Raw genomic sequence first — 20,902 nt, forward strand, 5'->3', positions numbered from 1 at the left:
ATATATATCACACAGATCTCAAGTTGTGATTTAAAGAATCAGTTTTTATTGTGGGATTTGAAAAGTCTTAGGTGGGTTTTAAATTTTAAAATAGAGCTTTTGCTGAATTTGATTTCAACTTCAGAACTATTTTGCTACAATATTTATTTGGGATAAATAACAAAGCCAAACAATACTAATGGTTTTTTCCCCATATTTCCAGAATATTATAAAGAACTACCTGAGAGTGTAGAAATTTGAGTCATTAAATGTATGAAATTTGCTGAAACCTTTCTAATTAAAACAACATTAAAAACATAAGCTAGGAGTAAGAGCTATGTGAATGCTGGAGAAACCCTAACTTGAAGTTGTTTTTCTCTTTTAGAAGCACAGAACTCGACCTGCCGTATCCTGACCTGAAGGAGTACATCGCAGACATGAACGTCATGATGTCCCTCATTATCAACGGTCCAGTGTGAGTGTTACTTTAAACGATAAACCAGTTGATTTGCAGTGTTTCTTTTATGCAGCTCGAATGAAACTTGTCTCTTCTGTGTGCTGTTTCCAGGAAATCTTTTTGCTACCGCCGCCTGCAGTACCTGAGCTCCAAATTTCAGATGCACATCCTGCTGAATGAGATGAAGGAGCTGGCAGCGCAGAAGAAGGTTCCTCACAGAGATTTCTACAACATCAGAAAGGCAAAAACATCTCTCTACTTCTCTAGTATTGATATAAATGGATCTCTGTGAGAAATATGAACGTAAATTATAAAGTCCAGCCCAGTTTGTATTGTTCAAAAATAAACATATCCTTGTGAGAAAGAGATTTTCCTTCTCACTGTTGCCACATGCTTGCTGAGGAGAAGGATTTGAGTGAAATCTTTCTTTGATAACTTTTAATCTGCACTGTTTTACACCAAAGATCGAATTAGAAAGTCTATAACTCAGTTTGAATCTGTCTATGTTATTAGATTCGTCTTATTCTATATTTCTGTGTATTACTTGGATGCAGTTGTCATGTAAAGTTCCTTGAGCTGACATTTGTTATGAACTGGTGCTATGTAAATTGAAAAAAAGTCAATGTTGCTCTTCATCTTGTCTCCAGGTGGACACTCACATACACGCGTCATCCTGCATGAACCAGAAGCATCTTCTGCGATTCATCAAGCGAGCCATGAAGAAATACCCCGACGAGATCGTCCACGTCGAGCGGGGACGCGGTCAGACCCTGCGAGACGTTTTTGAGACCATGAACCTGACAGCGTACGACCTGAGTGTAGACACACTCGACATGCACGCAGTGAGTTTTCACAATGTGATGGGAGGTGGAAACTAACTCAGTGTGACTTCTTTACTACTAATAAAACTTGTTTTTTCACGTTTCTCTGCTTTGACAGGATCGGAACACATTTCATAGGTTTGACAAATTCAACTCCAAATACAACCCGATTGGAGAGTCCATCCTGAGGGAGATCTTCATCAAGACGGACAATCATGTGGAAGGAAAATACTTTGCACACATAGTTAAGGTGCTGATTAATTCAGCTACAAACTGTCCAATCGAACAATATCAGCCCTGAACTCGCACTTAAAGCTGCTGTCTTTGTTTTTCTTACAGGAGGTGATGTATGACTTGGAGGAGAGTAAATACCAGAACTCCGAGCTGCGGCTGTCCATCTACGGTCGCTGCAGAGACGAGTGGGACAAGCTGGCGGAGTGGGCTGTCAACCACAGAGTGTACTCCGATAACGTGCGCTGGCTTATCCAGGTGCCCCGTCTCTTGTAAGAGCTGCTGACATTTTGTTTTACCTTGAAATTGAGATGGAAATAATTCCTTCTGCTCGTTAAAAATCAGGGAAGCGAATACATCAGACTGTCGACCAACGGACAGAGTTAAAACACTCTGAGGACACCATGGAGTGTGAGACAAAAACTAAATCAAAAACACAAAACGTTTGGCAGCTTTCAGTCAGACGTTGTGACTTCTTCATGGGTTTGACCAGCACCCATTTCTACCAAGAACAGTACCTTAAGTTAGTAAATTATCCAACTGCTTTGTAAACCATAGCAGCAGTGAATGACACTAGTCAACAACCAAAAAATTGTCTGGGGTTTTGCAAATGTTTTAGGGTAATTATGATGTGCTGAATCCAAAAATCACATTGGTTTTCCTCAGTCAGGTCACATTTCATTAATACACCCTGTTGGAAAACAACTCTTTTCTCTTAAACCTTTTTTGGATGATAAATATTAACAGAAATGAGCTAATAATGTCAGAAAAATTGAATTAGTCAGAATATCATATTTCTCTAAAACAAATATGAGCTTATTTAGAAAACTTTGTCATTTTTTGTGCTGATTCAGCAGCACAAAATAGTCCAAATTCAGTTGAAAAAACAGACAACTTCCAAAAAATATTTTCTGTAACCCAAAGCGGGAAATTAAAGTCTCTTTTTTTTCCACAAAATCAGTCTGTATTTTATGAGGATGTATCTGCCAAATATCTACTGGCCAGTATCCCATATTGATTTTGCTTTATGGCTCATAACTGATATTTACAGTTAAGTAAATATTTCTAAAAGTTATTTGAAGCTAATGCTGTACATGTAGCGGTTGGTAGAAAACTCGAGACATTAATTCACATTCTGCTGTTCATTTGGCTCAGACACACACAAAAAAAAAAATATTCCACGTCCGAATGCAAGATGACATTTAGAGAAAGCTGTTATTGATTGAGTTTAATAAACACAATTACGTCATATTATTTAATGACATTAAAATGAAGAAACATGTTTCCTACCCTGGAAGCTGCTGTTGCCTCGCTGGTCTGACTTTCTGTTGTTTGCGGGTCGTGAACTGAGTTTCTTTTTCTTATCTTTCTGGATTTTTAATGGGTAACTTCAGTAGAGCTCATCTTTGTCTCCCGCATGGAGAGTATTTAGTCAAAATAAAGACGTTCACTTCGTCCTTTCCTGTGTTGTCTGTCAATGTCCTGTTCCTGTTGGAAAGGTCAGTGTTTGTCAAACAAAAAAAAAAATTATCTTTTTTCAATCCACAATTAAGATTCACGCTCCACAGTTCAGGACAAAACGTCCTCGTCAATATAAGGTTCTGCTTTTGCACTGGCTGCTGTTTTTGTGTGAGAAAAGTGCAATTTATATCAACTTAAAAAAACAAACAATGAATGGACAAATTGTGATTTAATTATGTTTTATGGTGTTTTTCCATCTCTAAAATAAATGTAACTTTCTTTTTTTTTTAGTGACGTCTACCACACAAAGAAGCAGCTGGCCAACTTCCAGGAGATGTTGGAGAACATTTTCATGCCTCTGTTTGAAGTGACCATAGATCCGGCCAGCCACCCTGAGCTGCATCTCTTCCTGGAGCACGTGAGTCTGACCTGCTGGTTGGTCTGAACTCTCCTGATGACCAACATCAGAGTGAAATGAATGTTTGTTTTTTTTTGCATGCTGGCAGGTTGTTGGTTTCGACAGCGTAGACGACGAGTCCAAGCCTGAGCACCACATTTTTAACCTGGACAGTCCACTTCCTGCCAACTGGACAGAGGAGGACAACCCACCCTACTCCTACTACCTCTACTACACCTACGCCAACATGACTGTGCTGAACCACCTGCGAAGGTAGCAACATGGCATCGTTACTTTTAATCATTCATTCATTCATTATTCTCTGACCTGTGAGTTTCCCTTTGTGTTCAACTCAGACGACGAGGCTTTCATACGTTCGTTCTGCGACCTCACTGTGGCGAGGCGGGCCCGATCCACCACCTGGTGTCAGGGTTCATGTTGTCAGAGAATATTTCCCACGGTCTGCTGCTCAGAAAGGTCAGGACGGCTCTCATAAGGGCTGCAATGAAAAATAGCCTTTCAGGATGGATTTTGACAAACTAAAAAGATATTCAGCAGGTCGTTTGGAAAGCTTGCCACAGGTTTAGTGTCTTTTGTTGGGATTTGCAACAAATGTGGTGAAAGCAGAAACTTAAGAACAAATAATTGTGCTAATAAAGAGCTAAGCACTTCCATCCGCAAAGGCAGAAGAAAAATGTAAAAAGCTAAAAAATAATTATAAGAGAGATTTTATTACTTTAGTCCAAATAAAAGTGATTAATGAGAGAGGTATGAATAATTTTAAACACAACTTTAATTCATGTATCATTGTGTCCTTTTGTGATTCCATCTTAAATATGGTTTTATTAGACATTCGGTTATTTTATGTCTCTTCAGACATATCCAACGCCAAGTCCATCTGTCTAAAGAGACAAAACAACTAAGTGTCCCATAATAAAAGGATCTTTAAACATACTTTTAATTTAGTGTGAATTTTTTTTTAATTCATGCCTCTTTTAAATCATTTTATTTCCTTTTCAGAGATAAATATCTCACCTTTTATCAGAAACAAACCTGTTGGTTGAATAAAACTTGAACTTGGGTCTATGATGGCTATAAATCAGCTTTTTTATTTTCTCCTGTACTGTAAAATGGGGAAGAGCTGAAGAGTTTAAAAAAGATTGATTTTATAAATCTTAGTTTGTATGTGGGACAAATTAAAATGAAGTACGTTTACTAAGATGCAGTGACCCATCAACGTTCCTGAGGGTCACAAAAGGTCACTTTTACCAGCATGCAGCTGTACTTCACCCTCTTTGTCTCACTCTTCCTTCCTTTTCCAGGCCCCTGTGCTGCAGTACCTTTACTACCTGGCTCAAGTTGGCATCGCCATGTCGCCGCTGAGCAACAACAGCCTGTTCCTTAGTTACCACCGCAACCCGCTGATGGAGTATCTGTCCAGAGGCCTCATTGTCTCTCTGTCCACCGATGATCCCCTCCAGTTTCACTTCACCAAGGTCTGTTTGGACAACACAAATGTCACAGCCTCACAATTAAAAGGGAAAACTAAACTTTTTATTCCTGTTGCGTGGATGCAAAATATGTGATGATTTCTGCATCAGGAGCCTCTGATGGAAGAGTACAGCATCGCAGCTCAAGTGTGGAAACTGAGCTCCTGTGACATGTGTGAGCTGGCGAGAAACAGCGTCCTGATGAGTGGATTTTCACACAAGGTGACGTCATTTATCATTCGCCTGTTGAGGGTAATAAAGCGTTTATCTGGTGCACCGTTTGGCTAGGTGTGGTGCAGTTTTACCAGGTGGTATTTTTTATTTTGTTTTTAGTGTCAGAAATGATCATGCATGAGGGAGTGGTTTACAGGTTAGAGCGCCTCTGCGAAGTACAGACACTCTTTCAGCCTTTTCACATATTTAAACCACAAACTTCATTGTGTTTTATTGGAGCTTTAGGAGAAAGAACGAGTTCTTCAGCGTTGTGAAGCGAAAGGAAAGAGACTTTTCTCTGATGACCCAAAGAAAATTCAGTGCCACGATGTACTAAGATCAGGTTTACTTGCAAAGCACATTTCAGCAACAAGACCGTTCAAAGTGCTTTACACCATAAAACCAAAACACAGCAATTATAAAACGGGCAATAAACATTACAGTTTGTCAAAAAACCATTATCAAAATCGTCAAGCAAATGTTTATCAAATACAGTGCCGTTACCAGGAATCAAAGGCGACTTTAAACTGGTGAGTCTTTAGCCTTGACAGTATTTAGACTATTTTGCAGTTTTCTGGAAATTCCTTCCAGATTAGTGGATTATAAAAACTGAATGCTGCTTCTCAAAGTTTAGTTAAAGACAACAGGTTAGCTGTAATTTTGGTACTAAGATAACCGAGTGATTTATAAACTAACAAGAGTGTTTTATAGTTTATTCTGTGCTCTGTCTTCCTGGTTTTGGTCAGAACTTGAGCAGCAACTTTGTGGATCAGCTGCAGCTGGAGGATTGATTTTTTTTTTATTTTTTTTTTTAATGTAGCCCTGTTAAAGATAAACGAATGAGTTTCTCTAGATCTCACCGAGACATTATCCCTCTAATCCTGGAGATGTTCTCCAGGTGATAGAAGACTGACTTTGTAACCGTCTTCATGTGGCTCTGATAGTTCAGGTCAGAGTCCATCACTAGATTTCTGGCCTGATTTTTTATTTTTTTTAGTTGTAATAACTGAAGCTGCACGCTCACTGTAGCATTCCTCTTTAGGTCCAAAGATAATAACTTCAATCACCTGACTGGTACACAGAGTCCAGCTATGTGTTGTTTCATCTCAGTATAAATGCGGCTGTTCTGTGAAGAACATTAGTGACTAAACAGCATCATGAAGGCAGAAGAACTCAACACAAGGTCACAGATGAAACAGTGGAAAAGGTTAAAGCAAATTTGCGTTATAAAACAGTATCTCAAAAACACGGTATCTCTGGAGGAGCTGCAGAGATCCACAGCTTAAAAGAGAGCTTTTTTTTAACAGGACAACTATTAGTTTTATCCTCCGCAAATCTGCCCTGAGAAGTCCCTGTTTGCAGTTTACAACAAGCCACGCAGGGGACACAGCAAACACAGGAAGGTCTTTTGGTCACACGAGACCAAAATTGACCCACACGCAAAACTCTTTGTGCTCCAAACATTCCCAATTAAATTTATTTTCAAACCACAGGTGAAGAGCTACTGGCTTGGCCCCAGTTACTACAGAGAAGGTCCTGAGAGCAACGACATCCGGCGCACCAACGTCCCCGACATCCGTGTGGCGTACCGCTTCGAGACGCTCACCGAGGAGCTTAACCTCATCACCCACGCCGTGCGCACGGACGAGCTGGACGGCATCGACGAGGAGGACACGCTCACCATGGGCCCCGTCTCTGGAGGACGCTGAGACGTCAGGCTCCACCCCCCTGTCCCGTCTCTCTCTGTTAGTCCCCCCCTGAGTCTGCGGCCCTCTCAGCATGCCCCTGAAAACGTGATGTGAGAGAAAAATCTGCTGCTCTTTACACACCACTGTAGAAGTCTGCTATGCTGCTATCGCTGTGTAGCTACGAATCAGCCATGGTTTCAGTGCTGCCGTTGTTTTTATTATTGAAAATCTAATCATGCATTTCAACAAGTTTCCCAAATTTTTTATTTTATTTTATTTTTTTTAGACATTTAGCTTTGTGTCTGTTGCTCTCTGGTAAACTGTGATCTCTGATTATAGATGCAGAGTAGCCATAACTTCAAACTGGGATCATTGCGTCGGGTTGGTCACACCTTGCAGAGCAGCTGACTTCGACAAAAGCTTCGTGTGCGATCCTACTTGTTAGTTTAGAATCCATCGTTTGCCAAGTTGGACTTTCATAGTCGGTCTTCTGGGATTCAAATAAGCTCTAAAAGTAAAACGCAAGAAAGAAACATTCCTAAACGAAAAGAGAGTTTGCTCATTTGTTATGTTTTATGGTAGCAGAGCTATAACGAGCACAAAGAAATGTGGATGAATGCTCACTGAGTGGTTGGATTGCATCTATTTAGTTCTTTGCATGCTCTAAGTTCTTCATAAGCACCAAAATAAAACCCTCACCGTGCCTTTCCATTACTACCTAGATGCAGTGCATGTCCAGTTTTTCCTTTCCTTCGTCTTCTTTGTGAATCGCCACACCAGGCCGGCTGTTGGAGCTGAAACCCAGCCTGAAGGTTCTCATCTTCCTCTCTACTTCAGCTAAACAAATACTCTCCTGCATGCCCGCATGACTGATGTACGTGAGGAGAGAACGACCTGTTTACATCCGACCGTCACGGAAAGCGACGCTAACCCCCGATCCAAACTTCTGCATGGTGGAAAACCAGCAAACCGTGCTAGGACACGGTGGAGGCTGCTGCACGGTTCTGTAGCGTCATTTCCAGTAACGGTTTCTTTCTGTCACTCCACACGATCCCAGCTCTCGTCAAACACTGAGATTTTGGGTCAAGCGAAAAGTAATCGGAAAATGTCTGTAGAGTTTGCAGAGCTGTGTGTGTGTGTGTGTGTGTGTGTGTGTGTGTGTGTGTCTTTTATAGATGAAGAAGAAGAGAAACCGTTTGGTCCGACTACAGCAGTTTCCGACTAATGAAGGATGATCTCAGAGGACTTTATGTGATTGTTAGAATTCAATTATGTTTTTTAAAGCTGAAATGGAAGTAAGACCATTTTGTAAATCTCAGTATATTGAGGAAAACTCTAGATTTTGAGTCTGTTTGTTTTTAATATTAAATAATGAACCAGTATTTTAGTGCCCACTCTGCTCGTTTAGTATTGTGGAAGCAAATTACCCACCAATATATACATGTTGTGTTTTACTGATGATGAATGGTGTCGCCTCTTTTTAAAGTAGCCAGTAAGACACCAAAGCACGAATATAATTATGCATAAGATTAGCCGAATTAAGTATTCCTTATATTGTTTGGTGCAAATATTTTTTTTGTTTGTTTGTTTTTTGTTGTGCATTTCTCTGCCTTTCACTCGAAACGTTTCGATGTTTAATAGCGCCTGAGTTTTATACTTTGTGAAGATTTTTTGTTTGCCTTTTAAAATTAGGAGTTCATTTTGTTCTTGTTCAGCGTCGGCCATATTTATTGACACCTTCGGTAAGGATGTGTAAGGACTAGTTCGTATTTTATTGCAGGATCTCACCCTGAAAAATAATAGTTTAATTTTAAAGCATTTATTCATTGGGGGGGGGAGAAAAACTCAGGTTTTACTGCAACTCCTCTTGTCATCATGGTCACTTTGTAACAATTTACCAAACTGCAGTCGACAGAGAGAGGGATGTTTGACCATTGCTTTTAAATGGAACGGTTTATACCTTTTTTTTTTTTTTTTAGCTCACCCCAAAAAGGTTTTCTTTATGATTTCATTCCAGAAGCTGATGAACTGTTTGATTGACTCGTTATCCTGCAGAAACACCCGATGAACACCCATTTCCACCTTTCTGGTAGCATCCACCAGATTATTCTTTCAGATAGATTTCCTCATATGTCAAAGAGCAAATAGAGAATAAAGTATTCAAAAACAGGCCCACAGCATCACAGATCCTCCTCCGAACGGAACAGTGGGTGTGAGGTGATTTTCCATGTACTGTTTCTTTGTTGCACCAAACCCATCTGAAGTCCCAGCTCAACATGTTTACGTGTTTATGTTTTTGTCATGAAATGCTTCCTAATGCTGCAGTTCTCCCTCAGTGAACTGTGGAGCGTTTTTTTCATAACGGGATCGATGCGGGTTCTGATCCATCACAGAGAGAAATCAACCTTCGTGTCAAGTCATAGATGGGATTCAGGGAAATAAAGTCATAGATTCAATTCAAATTCATTTTCACAGAAACTTTGAAAGTATAAATCAAACAAATGCCTTATTTAGATTTATTTTAAAGAGATTCTTATAGTCGTTATCAGGGGTGCCAGTAAATGTGGCCGGCGCTGCGACCCGGACCGACCCGACTGTTTCCACTTTTAGTTTCCGCCCACTAATCTCTGACCCTGCTCACTGTCTGCATCATGTCCATACTACCTCACAAACACAAACCGTATATTTGTGCTTTCATTGGTAGCCGATATTATCCACAGGATGAAAAACTAAAAGAATATTTTGGCCTTTGATTCACTGAGAATTGGGTCAGAACGGCTGGTGTAACTGGCTGTGGCCAAATACTGGTTTCTGCAATTGTTGAGATATTATTATTAGTAGTAATAATATATTTGCCCCTGTAAATGGAGAGTAAAGCTTCATGATATATAATCTCCTCAACACTGTGACTTACGTGAAGCACAAAGAGACAACGTGCAGTTATTATCCACGTTAAAACCTTCATCGTTTGGCTTATTTTTGCCAAAATACGTTTTGGCAAAAATAAGCCACGTTTTTGTTTTGCCTAAATTGTATTTTTTCCTAATGGTCTTGTTTTCTGACAACTGTGTCACTTTTTGTTTTAAATCCTGCCTAATTTGACTCCTGTCGATCTGTAGCCTTATTATTGCTCGAGACGGTCTGCCGCAATCTTACTGATGAGGTACGTCTGTGATAACTGAATTAAAAATAAATAAAGCATGTTAATTCACCTCAGGTGTGCCAGAGTTTTACTTTAATTTGCAAGTTACACAATGATTACAAACAAAACACTTCAATTATTTGCAGTAATCCAGTTTATAATATAATGTTTTAATAGAGATTACAACTTAAAATAGTTGGGATAAATGGTATATTTAACATGCTTAGCATTTAGAACAACATGAGGAGTTAGTGCTGATTTCAGAAAGTGACTACAGTATCTTTACATGTCGATGCAAATCTGCTATATTCTGCTTTTTGCTTCCAGTATCTAGTCCAGTTTCCTTGTATTTTCCAGCTGTGATGATTCTTCAGCTTGCATCCTGGGTGTTTAAAGAGAGAATGAGTTGTTGGCGCCTACAGCAGCAGGAAAGACAGAGGCTGAATCTTTAGTTGAACAGATCAGAATCTTACCACCAAGGCGGATCTGACCGCCTGTAGTTGGAAGAAGACCCGTCCTCCTTCCTCTGGACACACCGACTTCAGCTCCTCCCTGCTCATCCCCAGCAGCATGGAGCCGCTCAGGACGCCCAGGCAGCGCACCGTGCTGCAGTCAAAGCAACGCTGGAGTTAGTTAATGTGTAACCGAGCCGAGCCATAACCTCAGAGGGTTTATTAGAGAAACAGTCACTGCAGGAAACAAACGTCTTGGTGTGTTTAACCAGCAGAGAACATGGGAGGCATTTCAGGTGTTTGTAACGAAAAGTTTTATGTCCTGGTAAAACTTTTCGTTAACGTCCATCGTGTTGTCGCCACGAACTTGGCATGAAGAGAGATACCAGAAGTCCCCTGTGGACTTTGACGCAAGCTGTGTTGGGAATACGGCAAACATTTGGAAAAAGCTGCTCTGGGTGTACGAGACCGAAATTGGGGAGCAAAAATTTAAAAAATTTGCTGCATCTGAATACACTATTTTCACCATAAAGCCTGGAGGTGGCAGCATTATGCTGAGGGGATGCTTTTCTTCTGCAGAGGAAGAAAATCTACTGGTGGATATACAGCAGGAGATGAAATCAGGTAGACACTTGAATAAAACCAGTTTGAGGCTCCAAAAAGACTAAAAATATTAAGAAATGGTTTAGATCACATGTTGGGATGGTCCAGTCAAAGCCCAGACTAAAATCTGTGGCCATCCGTCTTAAGAGATGCGCTTCATCCTCTGCACAAGTTCAGGCTCCTCTCATGAATGTTGAGAGAGCTCAGTGTTTGCTACAGTGTGCTGTCACTCACATCGGGTTGAATCCCATGTGCTCCAGCCAGGCTTTCACCTCCGGTGGTTTAGATTTCCTCGTCAGAACCGGAGACGTGTCAAAATCCTTCATGAAAATAGAAGAGGCATGTTTTCTTTGTGTGTGTGGACAGTTTTCATTTCACCATCATTTCATGTTTTCTGAGCGGGAGCCACCTCATAAGACTGAGCGTCAACATCTTCCAGGACGTTGTTGGGGACGTAACCTTCCTCTCCTCTGTTGTTTCTCACTTTCCACCACTTCTTTGACTTGTCCAGAAGCTGCAGGAGAACAAAACCAACAGAAGAGATGGAAGATTGGTTGGTCTCCTTCTGAAAGTCTCATCATTCTTGGGAACGAGGAAAACAGATACTCACATCGACTATTTCTCCTTTAGTGACGGTGAGCTCCCTTTGGTTTCTGGATATGAAGTCATATTTGACGCGCATGTCGCATAGTTTCACCTCGACCGGCCTGGAAGTCGCAGGGAGAAGGAAAACCTCAGAGCTGTGAGATTTAAACCTCGACGAAGTGTGTAACCTATGCACTTACGGTGGTTTTTGTCGTTCTTTTGGCGGCCTCCACTTGGCATAAGTCTGCGCAGAAAGTGCAAACAATAAGTTATTTTTCTCTATTTCTCTTGAGCAGAAGGAAGAATCGTTGATTAAAAGTCCACCTGACCGGCTCCTCCTGTGCTTTGTGTCCAGCTGTGTTTGGTGGCGGCTGCAGGCTCGGTGGAGGCCGGGGACTTTCCCGCCGGGGACTCTCCCGCCGGGGACTCTCCCGCCGGGGACTCTCCTGCCGGGGTCTCTCCCGCCGGCTCTCCGGTTCGCTGGGGGGAAGCTCTCCAGTCACTTCTGGGGGCTGCCAACCATCAAAAAACTGCATGTTGTAGACTGGGATGTCCTCATCCTCCTCTGGCCACTTGGTACTGGCGATAGCATCAGAAACATTTCATCTCGTCAGGTAAACCGAGCCACGAAGTGGGTATAAATACAGAAAAGCTGTCTGGCTCTACATTTTGCTTTAGTGACATCGGTAGACAGAGGGCCACGAATGCTAACAAGACAATTTGATCAGAAGAGAGTTGCAGCACAAAAACTGCCACAGCTGTGATCTGATAATGACATCCTGTAACATTACATTAAGATGTGCAGACACTAGATAAATTCAAAGTTGAGATGGTTAAAAGTTAAAGTGAAATGTGAGGGATGTGTTATAGTCTAAATCATTATTGTCAAACTCATTTTCATTTTCAAAGGGCCGGTTTAGGAAGAATGTACCGGTATTAATATAAGTAATTAATAACTAAAATATTATAACTTTCTCTGCATTCATTGAAGTACTTCTAAAAATTAAATATTTAACATTGAAATAATTTGGCTCCGTACACATAAAACTTGATTTGATTTGACTAATAAAGTAATGTTTAAGCACAAAACTGATATTTCTGTTGCTCTTAAGAGTCTATAGGGCCACAGAAACAGTTTTGGCGGTCCGGATTTGGGATGCGGGCCTTGAGTTTGACACATGTGGTCTAAATAATTCAGATAATTAATATTTGACCACTTGGGGGAATCCATAGAGCAGGAAAAATGTAATTCCCAGGTGGACAGTTGATCTGAACATATGAAATAAAAAGTGAGAAAAAAATTAAACAAGATGGAAAATTGTTAGACCCAGTCCTGATGCAGCAGAACACTGTGAACTACATCTCACTCATCCCATTACACATTAAACTTTCAGAGCACATTAAAAGTGAGGAACTTACTGAGAAAGTGTGAAACTTGATGTTCCTCAAAATCTCCCACGTTTCCTCAAGGTTAGACCCGACAGCTCACAGACTGTTCGTTCTGCAAAACGCCCAGCTGGTCTGATGGGAAACTAAAAGCAGCTTGTGGAAATGAAGGAGAATTTGTAGAACATCAAGTTCTGTCGATTCTTTAAAAAAAGTAACTTCACTCCTATTGTGACAAATTCATGTGTAGTGGAGGCGAATAGGGTGAAATTCACAGAATCCTGCTGCGTCGCGACTGAAAAAGTTACTTTTCTGCGACATCGCCGTGTCTTTTCATTTTTCAATATTCCTATTAAAGGATGACAGAACTTTCTGGGAATGATATTTCAACCATCTATGAGTCTCCCCAAGTGGTCAGATAATCATTTGATGAATTATCCAGACGGTAAGTTATTAAAACATAAGTAAGACTAAGTATTGATATTATCGGATTGGTCACAGTTGGATTGATTCTGCACCAGTGGCAGCTACAACAGCCCAGCTATGCTGGAAGGAGATATCGCATTATCCCTGTCAATAATAGGCTGGCAGTGTGCTGGGCGTAGCAGGAACCTGGGGATGTTCCAGGCGTCTCCCAGAGACTGCCACAGGTTGTCCTCCTCCGAGGACGCCTCCTCGCTCAGGAGACGGATGCACTGAGGCGTGAGCAGCGGGGCGACGATGGACGGGGGGATGGCTTCAGAGCAGTGAGAGCACACCTGGTGAAGAAAGACAGAATTATCGCATTGCAACTTTTTCCGGATCAAACAGAAATGAAACAAAACAGAAAAGTTTAGAAATACGAAGTCACTCACGAATGCCAATGCAGAGAACAACGAGTGGACAAAGTCGGGAGCGGCTGGATTGTTGATCTTTCCGTTGAGCTCTCCCTGCGAAACAACGCCAGCGTCCGTTAGAGCAGGAAGAGGACACGCACCACGACACCGTGCAAACAGAGACACACACCAGAAGGTTGAAGCCAGATTTGATTTTATGGAGGCAATCTGAAAACTCCTCCTCGGGCGGCATCCCATCCCCTCCTACACGGATCAAAAGCCACACAGTGATGCATGGGCATGTGAGAACACACGTCAGTCTGAGGGCTTTTAATGAAAACTACCTTTTCCTTTTTTCTTTTTCTTTTTCTTCTTTCCACTTTTGGCCTCGGCTGCGGATATTTTCCCCATGAAGATCTCGACGTCGGTTACGATGTGGTTGAGAATGTCCTGCACGGAAAGAAAACTGAAAGTCTCATTCACAACGTTTCTTTTACATTTCACTCCTTCCGGTTTAAAGGACTGAAAAGCCAACGTTGCCTCAAGTAGAGCAAACTCACAACATTCCTGTCCAGTTCTGTGTACGGTCGAGGGGGAGGCGACGGAGACGGCATCGGTGGCGGGACGTCGTCTTCCTCCCCGTACCGACGCAGGTCCAGTTCAGGCTCAGGGAAGTCATCCTCAGCTGGGTGAAGAAACAGGAACATTGAAGGTAAAGGTAATTTTATTTCTATGGCACATTTTCAGCAACAAGGCAATACAAAGCGCTTTACAGGAATTAAAAGGAAATACAAACAAAATAATAAACCAAAGGAAAGAGCAAAAGAAGAAAAGGAGTCTAATGTTGACGCAAAGTATGTAAACTAGATGCTCCTATTCAGGGTTGCTAGATAAGTATCCTCTGGTCTAATTCCATTTCTGGGTTGGAAGAACAGGAGTCTAAAAAGTAGTCTAATTTTGTTGATCCAAACGTTGTAAAAAAAAACAGATTTGGAGAAACAAAAGTTTCTCACATCACACTTTTATCTACTATTTCCACTCTTTGTAGCCTTTTCTGGGTGTTTGTTTATAAGATCACATAAAATAGACAAAGACTAAAAACAACATTATTCTCCAAAACATCATTTTCATCAAGTTTTCCTGAATGGAAACTTCCTGAATGGAAAGCTCTAATATTCCTGTTGATTTTTAAAAAAATCCAGAACACATCTATCTTGTTAGCGATGCGTTACGTTTTGATGGATCGTATTTTCCCATCTGAAACTTCTTCATTGCTGTCACCATTTTACATTAAACCACCGTTTAATGATTTTTAAGTCTCACCGTTGTCAGGCGGAGACCATGGTGGCGCTTCATGCACAGGCCTCGGCTCTGCAGGCTTATTGGGCTGTTTCACTCTTTCATGTCTGCCCACAGTGTGTCCATTGCTGCTTAAAACACACACACACACACACACACACACACACACAAAAAAAAAAACAACAACATTATGAGTAAATAAAACAAACAAACCCATCCACATGTAGCAGGATTTACTCCCACCTGAGGTGTGAACCCTCACTCTTCTGTGACAGAGCTCGCACTAAATCCTTTGCGATGAAATCGGCCTTGGACACAACAGAAAACATTAACATCTTTTGTCTTTCTCTTCTCAGACGCTCCTCCCAAAGCTGCGTCTCACCCTGACTTCATCGCACTGGAACAGGAAGATGGTGGTGGCGGGTTTTCTCCTGTTCTGGACGGACAGGATGAGCAGAGAGTCGAACACCCCGGCGTCCAGGAAAGCCAGCAACTCCTTCATTTCACCAGCAGAAAACGACTCCAGCTCTTCCTGACGAGGCACAGCAGAGTGATGTTAGAGCAGCTAAAACCACAACATGATGCGAAGAAGATCATCTGCCTAAATACTGAAGAATACTTTTTTTTTTTTTGGCATTAGTTTTCTTACAGGGTCATATTTTTACTCAAGTAAAAGTAAAAGTAACTGTCCAAGAAAGGACTCAAGAATAGTAAGTAGTTAAAAGGCTTTTCAAGTACAGAGTAGATGATCAGAACATCTGATTTAATGTTTAAAAATTATTTAATCAGATGGACAAAAATGTAAAGTTATGTTCAAATCCTCGTATTTTAATACCAGGATAAAAAATATTTTTTAAAAAATGCATACAAACAAATGATTACAAAGTAGCAGATTCAGGCAGCACTTTTTTAAATCGTAAAAAAAACAACATGAAACCGAAACAGATGAAATACTTGGTCAAATGGCACAACAGGTAGAAAATAACATTTTTAAAACATAAAAAAAATAAGTCTTACTTTAGCTTAAGCAGTAGATGTGTTTGAATCTCCTACATTTTTGTTTTTTCTTTATTAGGTGAAGTTAATCAAAGCGTGTTCATATTTTATATATATATAAAAAAAAAAAGACTAAAGTAAAAGTAAAACATACAGCGCTCCATTTTTCCCCAAAAAGTTACTCAGATAAATGTAACTAGTTCCTCTGCTTGGGTCGCCGTGTGAACTGACGGCGGTGAAGCAATATTTCAGATTTCATTGTGTTTTTATATTGAAAACTTTGTGTTTCGTGGTTCTGACAGAAAACGGTGGACCACCCTCGCCTCTCCAGGCTGCAGCTCACCTTGGTTTCGTAGTCTGTGAGCAGCAGGTTGGCACCGCGGACCTCCAGCACCATGTTCTGACCCCAAATATGACCCGTTTGATCCAGAAACTGCAGGCGCTCCACGCAGTCGTGGATGTTTCTGAGATCCCTCCCGTTCAGGTCGCAGGTAAACAAGTGCTGGAGCAGATGAACCTCTAGTGAATTATTAAGGCCAACGACTCAGAGACGTGCGACTTTACAGGTTGCCGTGGTAATACCTCCACTCTGTGCTCTGATTTCTCCTCCATCATCTTGTTCATTGATGCTGCATACTGCAGCCTCTGCACTGTTGAGCCACAAAGCAGAACTTGTGAGTGATAATTCATCGATAAAAAGGTGCGATTACTTGATCCTTGCGGCACTGATCACTCACAGTAAATCGACTTTGCACTGGGTCTCGAGATGTTCGATATTTGGGAGGCGGAATCATCCATGTTGGAAAATCCACTGGGTCAAAAGGAAACAACACCCAGAGGTGATGATGAGGAAAACCTAGACCAGTTGGGTATCAGGAAATGACAGCATAAAATACGTACTTGGACTGGAAGGAAATGTAGCTGCCGGTCTCAGAACCATACGGACTGTTGCTCCTGAACATCCTGTCCTGACACACCTGCCGGATCACACACAACATGGACACCAAACTCTAGACGTCACAGGTGTTTGCTGGCTCAGAAGAACGCCGAAATAAATCCATAAACCGATCCTCCCAAGAGTTTTCATTACGCAACACCAGCTAACGGCAGAAAACATCACAATTGGTTCTGTTTGGGCTTAGAAACTCTTTTTAAAACCCCAAATTCCAGTAAAAGGTGTTTTGTTCATCATTACCTGGCTACATTTAGCAATGATCAACCAGGCAACGATAAGAGGTTTCCAATGCTGACTGATTTTCAAAACTATGGGTGTTATTCACAATTACCTGAAAATATTTACACACAGACGACTTTGGTGTTTGAAGAACATTTTGCTCACTGAGTTTATGAAATTTTAACCCTAATGGGAATAAATTAGAGAAGCATTCATATTGCCAGGTTGTCTTAGAGGACCCTCCTCCGCACTTTTCAGACAAAAAGAACTGTTCACTTAATCCCGACGTTCTACCCGGCTTCCTACCTTTCTTGCACTGCTCCTGGTGATTTCCTCCTGCGTTATTTACAGCGGTTCGGCAGCAGCATCCAGCTTCAGTTCATGTTTTAATACTTCACTTCGACGGCGTGAACCCGAAACTTCCTTATGAAGGAGGAGGACAAAGTCCGCTGCCAGGAGCAAAACGATGCGTGCAACAGCGACTCGTCTCAGGTGAGGGAGGGAGCTTTGGTGTGGCTTCACAAAGGTTAAGAGATCCTGAAGAAATTCCCTACAAGGGAAAAATGACTCAGATTCCCAACATTTTATCTCTGTGGTTTTGCTCATCTATTCACCATAAAGACTGTGGATTAAAATCCTGGGAAGAACTATTTAGTCCCAAATGTTTGAGTTCATCAAATGAATTTTAACATCAGAGGAACATAAACATACCTAAGAGCAAATACTGAATCGTTTGTGAAATTAATTTATTTACTGAAATTGGCTACCAAACCAACCTGGCACCATATGGAAAAGTAAATGTTTAGCAGATGATTTTCTTGCAATAATTATGTTAATTCTGAATATTGGAAGGTTTTGTTTGTAAACAGCTTTTTAATTGGATTGCAGTCTTGATGACTGTTAAGCCTCCATTTTGTTTGTTGCGTTATTTTTGATTCAGTTCATTAACAAACTGATGGCCAAATGTTCTCCTTCAGGACTTTTTGCAAGAGGAATGAATTCATCCGTCCAACAATTACGGCACAGCGCTCAACTCCTAAAGAAAAAACAGAAAATCATCTTAACTCAAATATATGACGTTAGTTTCGATTGAGACGCCTGTGATTTTCAGACGTCTCAATAGAAATAGTTTTGTAATCATTCCCAGCCTGTCGGTGACTTTGTTTCTCATCTGAATCTGGGCGAGATGTGGTGCTGAGATGTGTTAGCCTACTTCATGTTGTCAGACAGGTCCTATGTAAAAAAATTCTTTATTCTTTGTTCTAGTTCATCACAGTTAATTTATGATTTATGTGATTTATGTAAATCATCTTGGACCTCCTGCTCTGTCACTACTTTATGATTTGCAACTTTTATTCTTCATATTTTTTATTTTTTTATGAAATGTGGATACAAGTCTGTAACAAAGTATTTGTGACTTTAACAGCTTAGCTTTTCATTGGCATTGTTCTTTGTCAGTGCGTTTCATGAAAGGAAGCAGTAATAGTGGACAAAGCCAGGAAATTAATGATGCATGTAGGACTCTATTATTCTTTGTTACCCATCTAACCATTAATGTGTGGACTCAACTTTTCTCCATCTTCTGTTTTCATACCTTCAGAGTCGGTGAAACATTAACCAGGACAAATTCCTCTGTGACGTAACAAACAGCAGAGTCACATTTGGCTCAGAGGACGAACAAAAGCATCACAAACAGAGCGAGCCTGGTCCCAAACAGACAGATTAAATAAATCAGTGATTCTTCAGAATAGGGACAAAACAGGTCCTATGGATAAAACACAAAATTTGAATAAAATATACACAAAATATATATATATTTTTTTCAAATATCTGACTAAACTAACCTGGGTCATGTGAGCACAACAATGTATGTTTTCCTGGTGTTTGCTGAATATTTTTTGATTTTAAACATTGTAGTAGGTGGATGGTGTCTGTAAAAGCCCTTGTCCAGGAGCAGAACTCAATAATAGTTTAAAACAATTAAAGAAATACTAAGATAATATATTATGACAATTAAGTATAAGTAGTCATATAAATAATTATAAAAGTACCAATAAATTGAATTAAAAATCATTTTTAGATATTTTCCAACTCCATTGAAATTTGTCCCTAGTTTTTGTCAACACCGTCAGACATGAAAAGAATGTAAAAAAAATAAATAAATAAAAAAAAATCAGGCATTATTGGGGGGCACCAGAACTTCTGAGGACCCCATGACCTCTTCCTTTCTCTTCCTTTGCTAAGAGGGCTAATTAGCTCTGGTTAGCTTAAGTTATTCTTTAGTTTTTTTCTTCTGTTTAATTCCTAAGTTGTTTGTCACAACCATGATGTGTCAACTCCATAACTGACAATTTACAAAACTTTGATGAAATTTTGTGAAATAAAAGCTTAATTTTAGTATATTGTAAAGATTTCATGGACCTGATGAGCTACAATATGGCTTCCATAAATTGAGGTAGTTTGGCATTTCATCAACTCAGTCAGTTTTTTGTGACGCTTTCAGTGAAATTGTTGACAAATCTCACTTAAATGTGCAATTAATTCATTTTAATATATTTTTAAATAAATTGCATTACTTCACATGTATCAAGTTTTTCATTTTACTCACTAGTTTGTCACCACCTTCAGTTCTGTGTCAACTCCATCATGCACTGTCAACTCTGTCAGATAGACTTTTTGTTGTTTTTTGTTTAAATAATTTTTTTTTCTTGAGAAGCATTTGCCTGTAAAAATGAGTAAAATATCACTAATAGGGTATTTTAAAAATCATTTTATATTTATTTTTGTCAGATGGTGATGACAAAGTTCTGGGTCAGGTCCATTAAAAATGTAATTAAATAAAAAATTTTGCAACTGGGAGCCTGCACCTTAGCATCTTTACATTTCCTAAACATTATTTGTCATATTTGCATACAAAAGGTTGAGAAATAATAATAATAAAAAAATGGGAAAATTAAAACCCATTTTGTCCCTATTCTCAAGAATTACTGAAATACAAAATTATAATCGTTACAGCAGTCATTCATGCAAAGTGCTGCTGATGATTTAAAAAGCTTCACTAAAAACGGGGTGAATTTCCCACTTCAGTGTTTTTGATTTTACAGTTATAAATATTCCTAAACCAACAGCGTGATTCTGAGACGGAACAAAAGTGATACGTGGTTTTCTTTTCCAAAATAAAAAAATCTGAAATGTGTTTTTGCCCACTTTTATCTGATGTGCAAATAAAGTGAGGGAGAAAGTCGTGGAGAAGTTTAAAGATGGATTTGGTTTTAAAACAATATCTCAAGCTCTGAAGTTTGAGTTTTTAATGTGATAAAAGTTACCAGGACAGTGAGCAGACTGCAACGTATCGAGTGTAAAATTAAAATTCAGATGTGGGGATGTTGGGCTCAGTCTGCAGAAGCAGGAGGCGGGGTACTAGAACTTCACATGTTCTAACATTATTCTGTTTAATATTATATATTTAAAACATATTTACAATATCTATGGACTCTGCTACAGCTGCAGATTCATTAAAATTAGTTTCAATTTATTTTGATTCAAATTTAAATTATATTTGTTATTTAAATTAGTTTAATTTATAATTTAATAAAAAGCACACAAACGCTTTTTAAAATGTACTTTAATAAAAAACATTTGAAAAAGCAAAATTTAAACATTTTGCTTTTGAAGAGACAATCGTCAAAGTTAAATCTGCAAAAGGAAAAATC

At 39.9% G+C, this 20,902-nt stretch overlaps 2 protein-coding genes across 9 annotated transcripts in view; one reads left to right on the top strand and one right to left on the bottom strand.

Annotated features, from left to right (window-relative positions):
- The window catches only part of ampd2a (adenosine monophosphate deaminase 2a), a 37,020-nt gene extending 27,071 nt beyond the window's left edge, over positions 1-9,949 (top strand). For all 6 annotated transcript variants that reach the window (XM_007570386.2, XM_016680870.1, XM_007570385.2 and 3 more), the window contains 11 exons: positions 365-454; positions 548-677; positions 1,084-1,278; positions 1,376-1,507; positions 1,597-1,760; positions 3,241-3,367; positions 3,456-3,619; positions 3,703-3,823; positions 4,669-4,842; positions 4,948-5,058; positions 6,543-9,949. In XM_007570386.2, the coding sequence (XP_007570448.1) occupies positions 365-454; positions 548-677; positions 1,084-1,278; positions 1,376-1,507; positions 1,597-1,760; positions 3,241-3,367; positions 3,456-3,619; positions 3,703-3,823; positions 4,669-4,842; positions 4,948-5,058; positions 6,543-6,758 (1,624 nt within the window). In that variant the 3' untranslated portion in view covers positions 6,759-9,949. The remainder of the gene's footprint in view (positions 1-364; positions 455-547; positions 678-1,083; positions 1,279-1,375; positions 1,508-1,596; positions 1,761-3,240; positions 3,368-3,455; positions 3,620-3,702; positions 3,824-4,668; positions 4,843-4,947; positions 5,059-6,542) is intronic.
- A 3-nt stretch (positions 9,950-9,952) lies between these two features.
- On the bottom strand, positions 9,953-17,864 carry eps8l3a (EPS8 signaling adaptor L3a). 3 transcript variants are annotated; one of them, XM_016680871.1, is made up of 20 exons: positions 17,496-17,864; positions 16,916-16,992; positions 16,753-16,826; positions 16,598-16,665; positions 16,359-16,517; positions 15,402-15,551; positions 15,263-15,327; positions 15,044-15,150; positions 14,281-14,405; positions 14,065-14,170; positions 13,911-13,984; positions 13,760-13,834; positions 13,518-13,663; positions 11,849-12,098; positions 11,720-11,763; positions 11,545-11,641; positions 11,344-11,448; positions 11,169-11,254; positions 10,353-10,485; positions 9,953-10,261 (listed from the first exon to the last, which is right to left on the bottom strand). In XM_016680871.1, exons 2-20 carry the CDS (start codon positions 16,975-16,977, stop codon positions 10,250-10,252), a joined length of 1,938 nt encoding a protein of 645 aa, XP_016536357.1. In that variant the 5' UTR covers positions 16,978-16,992; positions 17,496-17,864; the 3' UTR covers positions 9,953-10,249. The 3 variants fall into 3 exon arrangements, with proteins under 3 accessions (XP_016536357.1, XP_007570451.1, XP_007570452.1); XM_007570389.2 differs by lacking the exon at positions 17,496-17,864 and having other exon boundaries at positions 16,916-17,286; XM_007570390.2 differs by lacking the exon at positions 17,496-17,864 and having other exon boundaries at positions 15,044-15,147; positions 16,916-17,285.
- Between the last annotated feature and the right edge of the window lie 3,038 nt (positions 17,865-20,902).

This window comes from Poecilia formosa, unplaced genomic scaffold (genome assembly GCF_000485575.1).
Source record: "Poecilia formosa unplaced genomic scaffold, Poecilia_formosa-5.1.2 Scaffold260, whole genome shotgun sequence".
Taxonomy (NCBI): Eukaryota; Metazoa; Chordata; class Actinopteri; order Cyprinodontiformes; family Poeciliidae; genus Poecilia; species Poecilia formosa.